The sequence below is a fragment of the Ichthyophthirius multifiliis genome (assembly GCF_000220395.1).
Source record: "Ichthyophthirius multifiliis unplaced genomic scaffold scaff_1120509250845, whole genome shotgun sequence".
In the NCBI taxonomy this organism is placed as follows: Eukaryota; Ciliophora; class Oligohymenophorea; order Hymenostomatida; genus Ichthyophthirius; species Ichthyophthirius multifiliis.
The window spans coordinates 135018-146618 of record NW_004086444.1 but is presented as its reverse complement, the minus strand read 5'-3'; the positions used below and the strand labels follow the sequence as shown (position 1 = coordinate 146618).

Below are 11601 nucleotides of genomic sequence, written 5' to 3'. Positions count from 1 at the left end.
TTATTTTCCATTTAATGAAAACTGTATTATTATTATTAGTTTTCATTATTTATTTATGGAGTTTTTTCTATTTATATATGTTGGGTTTTTAAAGATATACAGTCACTGTTTTTAATTAATTATTATAATCGAATATTATTTATTCTTAATGAGCTATTTTTCACATAATATATTTATATAATTCTCTTGATCTTTTATTTTTTTATCTTTTTGTCTTAATAATTCATATAATTCATCTTTTTTGTTTTTGTTTTTTTCAAAATAAAAAAAAATGAAAATACTTAATTAAGATTTATATTAATTTGTTTCTTCAATCAATTTTATATATGAACTTTATTTTTATTCGATTTATTATTAAAGTTATTGCTTTTTTTTTTCTACTTTTTATAGTTCATCTTGTAATTCATCGATTGTATTTTTACATCTAATCAATAATTCGTCTTTTTAATCACTTTTTTTTTTTTAAATAAATATTAAATATATTAGTGGTCAAAATCACTTTATATTTTTCACTTTTTAATTTATATATTATTATAATTTTCTTTTTAAAAAACTACTTTGATCTTTTTTGGTAATTATTATTTTAGAAAAAACTACTCATTTTTTTTTTAAAAAAAAATGTATTTATATAATTTATAAAACAATAAAAATATTTAAATTTTTAAAAAATAGACTTTATATTATTTAAATTATTCATTTTTATAAAAAAATAATTAATTTCAAATTAAATATACATTTTATTAGTTTTTTTTGTCCACCAACTGAAAATAATTAAATTTTTTTATTTTTTTTAAACAAAAATCAAAATATATATACAAAAACTTAATGAATTTTAAAAATTAATTCTAAAGTTTTTATTTTAATTATAATGGGGGTTTTTATTTTAATTATAATGAGGGGGGGAATATTAATACTTATAATTTAACATTACTTTACATAAGAAAATTATATTTAATTAATATTTCATAGAACATAAGGTTTATTTCTATATTTTAATGTATATTATAATAAATAAGAATAATATATTTTATTTTTATTTTAAATGACAAATATTTTAAAAACTATTGCCTAATTATTTTCCTTAAATAAATTTATGTAAGAAAATCAAATACCAATTAATAAAAATATTTTTTTTTATAAATAAACAAAAAATATTTAAAAATAAGATTCTTTTTTTTTATATTGAAAAAAAAAAAAAAATATTTTAAATTTATTCTAAATAACATTATCTATGTAACTAAATTAATTTATATTAACCTAAACTTCATTTTATGATATTTTTATTTTAATTTCCAAAAAACTTTTTTAAAATATATTTTTATAAATAAAAAGATGTTTATTTTAGTAATATTCTTTTTATTAATATATTTATTATATAATTATTTTATATATTATTTAAAATAATATAAAGATTTAATATTTTTAATATAAATTTTTTATAATATTTAATAAGTATTTTTTTTTTATTTTCAAAAAGCAAATTATTATTGTTTTATTGTTCAATATAAAATATTTATCGATTTTAATATATTAATTCTTTTTTAAATTAATCATTTGAATTAACTTCATTTTATAATCCCATTTACTTCTCCTATATTAAAATATACATTTTTATTTTTACGTTTTCAAGTTCAGTTTTAATAATCAATTTTAAATATATATTTAAACTTATTTATATATTTTTTTTTTGTGAAAATAATAAATAAATAATAATAATATGAAAATTTTTGACTTTAATTCATATAGTAACCAATAAAAACTATTATAAATTTACAAAAAAAAATAAAAAATATAAATTTAATTACAAAAAAATAAAAATAAAAATCAATTAATAATTTTCTAAATATTTTAATAAAATTCGTCTACCTCATTTTAATTATGTCCAGTTAAAGAAATACACAAATGTTTTTTCTAAGATTCTCTATCAAAATAAAATTCTCCGCTTTTAATTTTTTTATAATTAATACATAAAAGCCATACAATAGTATCCGAACCTTAATAACATTACCTAAGTACATTTTTATATCTTTTATAAAACTCTGGCATAGCTACAGGTAATACAGGTGTATCTAACCCATCCTGGATGCATTGAATAGAATTAAATACCTGTTTTTTAAGTATATAATTATGTCCATTTTTCACACAAAACAACTTGTTAGTCTTTTATTTTTGGCATATTATACTTATCCATCGAAATTTTATTTATTCATATTAAAATCTTAAAATTCTAATTTTTAAGTGTACATACCTCCACTACTTACTAGGACAACTTTTGCTTTATCTTCAGCAGTCTAAGATGTTTTTTCCATTAAAGGAATAAACTTTTCAGTCATAAGGGCCACACCGGCAACATTAGTGGCAAAATTATATTCTATATTTTATTTTGTTAGTTATTTATCCTTATTCATAGTGCCAGCATTATGCACTAAAGCATTTAAAGGAACATTTAATTTTTAATATTCTTCTACGAAATTTTTAATAGAATCAAAATCACTCATATCACATAAATGTAAAGAAATTAAGTCTTTATTTGTCTCTTTTTTTAAATTTTCTAATGCTTCTTCGCCTCTTTCTTTATTTCGACAAACTAAATGGACATAAGCACCTTTTTTTATTAATTCATAGGCAGCAGAATAGCCTATACCGCTGTTTGCGCCAGTTATAATTATATGTTGACTAGATAAGTCTACTTAAGTGTCTTATTGGTTGAATTTTTAGCTGTTTTATCGTAACCTTTTATTGTAAATTCTCTTTGACCTTTTAAGATAAATTGGATTGCTCTAATGTAGTACATTTTGTTAATTTTTTAGCTTTTATTTTTTATAATTTTTATTATTTTTGTTTATTTTTGTTTGTATTTTTAGTGGGTTAAAATTTATATATAATATACTTTATTTATATTAATTATTACTTAATAAAGAATTTATGAAGAAAAAATAAGATTTAAATTATAAATTAGAAATTTCTTAATTATTCTTTATATATCTTTATATATTTATAAAAATATATTAATTAAAATATTATTTTAGTAAAAAAGAATTTAAGTAAATCTAAATTACATAATTATTAATAAGGAATAAAAATATATATTAAATAAAGTAATTTAATAAAGATATTTTTTGAAAAAATTATAAAAATAATTATTTATAAATATTTTATAAAAAAATATATATTTAATATTTTTTATTATTTTAATATATAAATAAAATTACTAGTATTTAAATTATTTTTCATAATTATATATTTATTATAAAAAAAATTTATATTAAAATTCATTTTCAGTAAAAAAAAAAATTAAATGTTTTTCTATATGTTAATATAATATTAATTTATTTATAAAAAGTAATAAAAAAATATTAAGTTTAAGAATAAATATAAATATTTTTAAAAAATAATGATTATATTATAATTTAATATCATTAATTATTTCATTTAGAAATAGTCCATTAACTTCTTTAAATATGTCCTTCAAAATCTAAAATAATAAAAATAAAATCATAAAAATATAAAAATATATAAAAAACCTTCATAAAAAGATTATTAAGTATCATCATTTTCAAAAGAACTATTTTAATCACTTTAATCTAAAGAATTAATATCAATTTAATTATTTGTATTTTAATCATAAAAATTATAATGTAAATTAAATTAGAATAAATTATCAGCAACTTATACATTAATATTTTATAAATATTCAATAAAAAAATCAATGTTAGGCCTATTTTACTCTTCTAAAATAAGAGCATATTATAAAAAAATATATAGTTATTAACTATATCTAAATTTAATCTGAAATATATATAAATATAAAATAAAAAAAAATGAAATATATATATATATATAACTAAAAATATATATATATATATATATATATATATATATATTTATATATATACTTATATTTTACCATTTATAAATCTGCCTCAATAACTTTCTTATCAAAATCGAAATTTTCATAATCATATAATATATCTTAATCATGTAAAATAGAAGTTTCTAATATTATCAAACCTAATGAGAATATATCACTTTTCATAACATCATGTATTGGGTTATGTTATTACATTTCAAGTTATTTTAATAAAATTGGTGATAAATAATTAGCTTTTTATAATCCCATTAATGATTACATATAATTACTTAGTTTGTTTCTTTAAAAAAATAAATATATAAAATACTAAAATAAATACTTAGCTTAATTAAAAACGCTTTATGGTAATATTTTTATTTTTCCTTATTTATTTATTAATATGTTTTCAGGTCGTATAGATCCATGAAGTATATTATTTATTTTTAATGAATAAAGACCTTATATAACCGAAAATATAATATGCCAAATTTCACTTTCTTAATAAAAGTTAACTTCTTATTTTCTTTTTGTCAAATGAAATTATAAATTATAAGATAAATACCTAATAAATTAAAATTTATATATAAATATATAAGTATATTTTTTAATACAAAATAAATGAATATATATATATAAAATACTCATAATAAAATTATAGTTTCCAAATATTTTAGCATAATGTTGATATATAACTACTATTATAATATAATAATAATACAACTTTATCATTATTTAGCTGTATTAATTTTAATTAATTTTAATTTATATCATTTACTAAATTTTCATTTTAAGTAAAAACATTTATAATTGCTATTTCATATTAATAATTTGTGCTTTAAAAAACTTTTATTTTTCCATAAATATCATCATTAAGTTATTTGATTAATTTTAAGTCTAAATTATTAATATTTTTTTTTTTTACTATGTAATATAAAAAAAATTATACCATTATAGATAGTATTTTTATCAATTATATCGTTGTATATTTAAAAATCGTTTTATTTATTATCAACGTTTCCCATTTAGTTTAAAATATGATTTAATTTTATAAAAATAAATATATATATATATATATATAAATATATATATATATTTATATATATGTTTATCTTTGTTATAATATTTAAATTTTTTAATAATTCATTATTTTGTATTATTTTTTAATAATTAAATATATAAAAGTTTAATTACAAAATATATATAAATCAAATATTATAAAAATATAATATTTATTATTTTTAATATAATTTTTTTTATAAATTCTAATATAACTTAAAGATTATTTTTAAATTTAAAAATTATTTAAAACTTTTCTTTAGAAAATTTTCTTTTTTTTCTTATTTTTATTTTTTTTAGAAATTTTTATATATTTTAATCGTATTTTCATCCTTTTTCAAATTTAAAATTCACTTACTATACTATATTTTTTAAAATATTATTATAAAAAATTTATTCATATTATATTTTTTTACTTTTTAACTGTCTTGTTACTTTTTTCGAAATTATTTCCGTAAAAAAAAAACTTTAAGTAGTTAATTTATTACTTTCATTCGTACTTTAGATAAATACATACTTTTTTTCTGGCGTGAAATTAAATTCTTATGTATTTTGATTTTAGCTTTACATTAATTATGTTTCTTATTTAGTTTAGAGTGTATTTATTTCTTTAAAATTTTAATGTTTATAATTTTAAATTGGTGGTGTGTTAATAAATTATTATATGTTAGAACATGATTTTTTAGAAATTTAAAAATCACTTAATTCAACAAAAACTTTATTTAATAATTCTTAAAAATTCATTTTTTTTTATGTACAATTTTTTTGATTTATTTAAAAATTTTATTTATTTATTAAGAAAAATTGTATTAAAAATTTTAAATTCTTAAAAAAAAATTAATTATCTATTATTTTTGTAGCCCAAAATATAGAAATATATAAATAAAAAATATTTTTTTCAAAAAATACTATTAATAATTTTAAAATTAATAAATTTTATATAATCTATAATAATAAATAATTTAATTTTTTAGTAATATTAAATACCTTTATTGATAATTTCTGATTATAATGTAATTATTTTTTTTTTTTTTGTAAAAATAATAAATAATAATTAAATTTAGTTACATATAAACTAGTATATGAACTAAAATATTAAAAAAATATTTTCTTCTTTTTTAATTTTTTTAAAATGTTATTTTTATTTATATTTTTAAATTAAAAAAAACAATATAAAATAAAATAAATAAAATATCTTTTTTTAATATTTATAAAATATATAATATAATATTTTATTTACGCGCGTTTTTAATTAATTTGCAAATTATATTTTAATTAATAAATATTAAAACAAATATATATGTATATATATATATATATAAAATAATTTTTTGAATTTTCATTATAATTAATAAAGATTATTTTATTTAAAAAAAAAATTAATTAATATTCATTATTAGAATGAGTTTTCATTTTTATTTATTAAAATACTTTTAATTAAAAGCTAAATTATTTTAAATAAAAAATTATTAATAAGATTAAATATAAAATAAATACTTTTTTATTTTTTGACTATTAATTGCTTTAATTGTTCACTCTTTTTTCTTATAATACAGAATTAAATTAATTAAATTAACTCCTTATATATTAGAGTTGCTCATTTAAAGAAAATTTATTCTCAATTAATTCTTTGTTATAATTATTGGTTCTTTCTAATTCAATGCAATTTAAAAAATACTAGAAAAAAAAGACTATATATTATATTTTAATATTAATAAATACATTTAGTAGGATTGTTGTTTTATATTATTCAAAATCATCTCTAAGAATTTAAATTTATTTATTATTTCCATTTATTACTAGCTCCATTTTTTCTGTAAATTATACAATTAATCTTTCATTTTCAGATAGTAATAAAACAATCTTTTAAACAAAAAAATAATTAAAATAAGAAAAAAAAATACTTTTATCAAATATTGTTAAAGACAATTATTTATTTATATAATAACCTAATCTCTTTCATAAATAGTATTTTCATAAAAGCTTAATTTTTTTAATAATTCATCATTTTCTTAAATTGATTATAAAAGCTAATTAAAAAATAAAAAAAAATATTATAATATTATAATATTTATATTTATATTTATATTTATATATATATTAATATATATATAATTATTATATTTTTATAATATTACTTTATTTTGGATATTTTTATTTATTTCTTTTTATTTGATAATTTAATTATTAGTATCTATTAAACTATTTTCTTTTTATTATAAAATTTTATTTAATTTTTAAACTTCTTTTTTTTATTATTGATCTATTAAAATAATATAAATTTATAAATTTTTAAATAATACATCTAGTATATAATTTTCTATTTAAAATTAAAGATTTTAATTTTCTTTCAAAAACTAATTACTTTACTAATTCAGAGTATCAATTTATAATTAATTTTAATAAATTTCTTATTAATACTTATTTTATTAGCATTCTATTTTCTAATTAATTTAAAGTAATTCGTTTTACAATTTTTAACTGTTATTCTTTTCATTTACTATTCATATTAAACAAATTTTTCTTGATAGGAAAGTTCTATATCTTAGCAAGATTTTTTCAAAACTTCATTATCTTTCCATAGTTTAGAATTTTAATCTTTTAGATTTTCTATTTCAGTATAAAGAAGTACTAAGTTGATAAGAAAATCAGAAATTTTTTCTTTTAAAATATTTTTTTAGTTATTTAATATATTTTTTAATTCCTAAATGTCTTTTTTATAGGATTTTTCTAAATTTTCAATTTCGAAATTTTTTATAATTTCTTGTTATTTAATTAAGTTTTAAATATCAATTTTACTTTAATTTTATAAATCGGTAATTTCCAATTAATATTGATTTATATTTTCTATAAAGAATCTATAATATGATTCATTTATATTTCCTTTTATTTAAAATTTTCTATATTTTCTTATTTTTTTTCAATACTTATTTTCAATTTTTCAACTTCATAATTAAGAATCTGATTATTATTTTTAAATTCCTATATTTATTATTATTAGATTTAATTTTTGGTTTCTAATGTATTTTTTTCATTACTAAAATATATTTGTTTAATATTTATTTTCTCTTCACAATTTTTTTCTAAAAAATCGTTTTTTTCTTATAATAATTCTATTTCTTTTTATTTTTTATTTATTATATTTTCATATTCTTCACTTATATTCTATGTTTCTTATTCACTTATTTTTATTTTTATTTCTTATTTTTTAATTTCTTAGACTTAATTTTAAATTTTTTCTTCGTTTTTTTATATCTATTCTTCATATATTTATATATTTTATATTTGTTATTTCATATTTTTTTCATATATTATTATTTTTTCTTCTTGTTTTTTTAAATTTTCTTCCTTTTCTATTTTTAGTTGTTAAAATAATCTTTCTAATTAATTTTTTTCATTTTCCAATTAATTTTTTATATTTTAAAATTTCAAAATTTCTTTGTCTTTCATTTATTCTCCATCTAATTTTTATTTATTAATAATTTAAATTTACTATTAATAACTTTTTTAAGCATTATCTAGTTATTCTTTATAAAATTATATTTATTTATTAACATTTTCATCTAAGAAATCTTCTTTTTATTTTAAAATTTTATTCAAACTTTCAATTTCCATTGAAAAAACGCTAATTTTTTCCTCATATTTATTAATGATTTCGTTCACTTTTTTATTCTATTCAATTAATTAATATTTTTTCTTCCTAAATTTTAGTAAGTAAATTTTAATGTTTAAAGACATATATAGGATTTTTTATAATAAAGCACTGTAATTTATAATGTGGCTAATACCTAAATTTTAGTAAGTATATATTACAAATTTTAATTTTCTAAATCCTTTTAATTTTTATGTGATTATTTTCCTCGATTTATTAAATTAATTTCTGTGAATTTTCGTCGTATTATTTTTCTTTAAAAGACATCATTTAATTCAATCTTTCGATTTCTTGATTAAAATAAGTAATTTTTTCCTCACATTTACATTTTTTTATACTTTAAAATTACTATTATGATTGTTTTTTGGAAAATTCAATTTACATATTTTACATTTATTAACAAATTAACATATTTTTTTCCTCTAAGAGTAGATTCTCTTTAATTTTTGATTACAAGTTGTCATTTAGTCTTTCTATTTCACTAGTTAAAATATTTATTCTTTCTATATTATTTTTATGTTCTAAAATAGTGATATCTTTTTCATTTTCTTTCTCTTCCTTTTTTCTGAACTGATTATTTTTATAATTTTCTAAAATATTATTTTAGTTATTTAATATCATAGTAGACGAGTTTTTCAATATATTCTTTTAGGGATTTATATTCGATTGCTATTATTTTTGCTATAAATCATTTTTTAATTTACAATTATTATTATTATTATTATTATTATTATTATTATTATTATTATTATTATTATTATTGCTTGAATTTAAACTTAGAGCACGATTTGACCCAGAAGTCATTTAATTTACATTATACGAAGTTAGTTTTGTAAACTTTAAAAGCTAGTACTTGTATTTATTATTTAATTTTATGTAGATTATTTTGGTAAAGGAATTTTTATGCTACAATTTGATTAATTTAAATATTGTTATATACATATGGAGTCTTTTTATTTTAATTATGTAAATATAGTTAAAGAGTCAGGTTCACATTTTTTAGGAAAATCTTAATTGGGAATATTTTTGTATTTTACGTATTGACTTTTTGATAAGTTTCTGACATTTACTTTTTGAGTTCTACTCATTTTTTTTTTTTTTTTAAACGTAAAAATATATTTTCAAAATATAAAAATTAATATATAGTAAATTAGTTTAATTATATTGATATTTTTTTTAATTTTATTCATATTAAATATTTAGTTGTTATAAATTAAAATACTTTAATTAATTAAAATTAATTAAAATTTATGTAATAAATAATTTTATGTAAAAATCATATTTTTTAGTCTTCAAATGATTTAAATTAAAGTAAATATAATAAAAATACAATATATATATAAATTTTATAATATAAAAATTAATATTTTAACTATACTATATTTTTGTAAATTTATATATTTAAATATGTAATTAGAATATTTTATTTTTTTAAAAATATAAACATAATATAATTAGTTTGAATGAAAGTAAAAAATAAAAAAATTCTATTCTCAATTATATATTAAAAATTATTTTTTTAACAAAAGTGGAGATTCAGATAATTTTTTTATTGATTAGAATTAGTAGAATAATTATTTCAATTTTAATTATTTTCTTCTATATCCTCTTTAAAAATTTATAAATTAATTAAAAGTTATTTTGAGTATTTATATTTTATTACTTAATTAATCTAATTGCTAATAAAAAATAAAATATAATTAATATATTATATTATATTATTTATTTTAATTTCATTAAAGACAATGTTTATTTTCAAATAAAAATAATTTATAATTTTCATTAATTTGAAATAAGATTATTTCTTAAATTTTAATAAAAAACTAAAGAAAAAGAAACCTTTCACATTATATAAATTTTGATTTATTTTTATTAAAAATTAAGATATTTAATCTAAAAAATAAATATTAAAGTAGGAATTTAATTTTTTTCATTTAGATAAGAAAAAATACTAAAAAACCATATAAGAAATTAATAAAAATATAAAAAAATTATTTTATATAAATTTATAATTTTAGAATTGAATTAATTAAAATAAAATAAGAAATATTTATTCTATTTTATTTAAAGATCATATAAAATTGTTTAATTCTATTAATATTTTTTTTAAATTTAATTTAAGTAAAATCTTATAAAGCTAATAAAAATAATTAATATTATTCTTGTAATAATATATTTAAAATATAATGAAATTTTTGAATGAAAATAAAAAAGTCTATTATAAAATATATTTAAGAAACATCTTATAGTTTAAAAATAAATTATGTTTATTATAATTATAATTATAATCATAATTATTATAATTATTATTATTATTGTTATTATTATTATTATTAAAATTATTATTATTATTTTTATTGTTATTTTTTTAATTTTTTTAAGAATTTTTTTTAAATTAATATTTTATATATTTATAAACATATTTGATTATAATTTTATATTTAGACTATATTATAATCTTATTTAAAATATTTAAGGAATCTTAATCATTTGTAAATAAATAAAGATATATATAAAAATATTTTATTTTAATATATTTATTAATATAAATATATAAATATATATATATATATTTATTTATGTATTTATTTATTTATTTATATATATATATTTATAATGATTTTTGTTTTTTTATTTACTTGTTTCTTTTTTTTCTTTTTATTTATCAATTACTTTTCCTATATTCTTAATTTCTTTAATTTTTTAAAAATTAAAATCTTTACTTTTATTCATTATATCTTATGGATTATTATTTTCCTCAACATATTTTTAAGCTTCTTCTTCTAATATTTCAATTGAATCGATGGAATCTTTTAATTTTTAATACTTATTTATATTTATATTTTTTTCTTTTTCTTCTTTATTTATTTAATTATCTTCAAATTATCTTTCTATATCATACCCACTGCTTTCTTATAAATATTTTGTTTTTTTTATATTTTTATTATAATATATAATATTTTAATCATATTAATCCTCATCTAATATTTCAGACATTTCATGAATTTCTAAATAGCTATTTTCTTGTTTTTTTAAATTAAAT

At 13.5% G+C, this 11601-nt stretch overlaps 2 protein-coding genes across 2 annotated transcripts, besides 19 other annotated features; both read right to left on the bottom strand. All coding sequences in view use genetic code 6, as the record gives it.

The window, feature by feature from the left end:
• Positions 1–850: 850 nt before the first annotated feature.
• Positions 851–900: a microsatellite.
• An 863-nt stretch (positions 901–1763) lies between these two features.
• Positions 1764–1818: a microsatellite.
• Positions 1771–1830: a microsatellite.
• Positions 1831–1924: 94 nt separating this feature from the next.
• On the bottom strand, positions 1925–2498 carry IMG5_100360 (short chain dehydrogenase reductase family , putative; the record flags this gene model as incomplete). The annotated part of the gene is made up of 3 exons (XM_004035325.1): positions 1925–1942; positions 2009–2106; positions 2249–2498. 3 exons carry the CDS (start codon positions 2496–2498, stop codon positions 1925–1927), a joined length of 366 nt encoding a protein of 121 aa, XP_004035373.1.
• A 630-nt stretch (positions 2499–3128) lies between these two features.
• Positions 3129–3184: a microsatellite.
• Positions 3185–3470: 286 nt separating this feature from the next.
• Positions 3471–3514: a microsatellite.
• Positions 3477–3506: a microsatellite.
• Positions 3515–3826: 312 nt separating the features above from the next.
• Positions 3827–3895: a microsatellite.
• A 1012-nt stretch (positions 3896–4907) lies between these two features.
• Positions 4908–4953: a microsatellite.
• Positions 4909–4959: a microsatellite.
• A 1997-nt stretch (positions 4960–6956) lies between these two features.
• Positions 6957–7043: a microsatellite.
• Positions 6972–7031: a microsatellite.
• Positions 6972–7043: a microsatellite.
• Positions 6974–7019: a microsatellite.
• Positions 7044–8088: 1045 nt separating the features above from the next.
• Positions 8089–8125: a microsatellite.
• Positions 8126–9193: 1068 nt separating this feature from the next.
• IMG5_100350 (hypothetical protein) lies at positions 9194–10850 on the bottom strand (the record flags this gene model as incomplete). Its single annotated transcript, XM_004035324.1, has 2 exons — positions 9194–9333; positions 10799–10850. 2 exons carry the CDS (start codon positions 10848–10850, stop codon positions 9194–9196), a joined length of 192 nt encoding a protein of 63 aa, XP_004035372.1.
• Positions 9264–9320: a microsatellite.
• Positions 10826–10923: a microsatellite.
• Positions 10852–10917: a microsatellite.
• A 166-nt stretch (positions 10924–11089) lies between the features above and the next one.
• Positions 11090–11174: a microsatellite.
• Positions 11119–11196: a microsatellite.
• Positions 11197–11601: the final 405 nt, after the last annotated feature.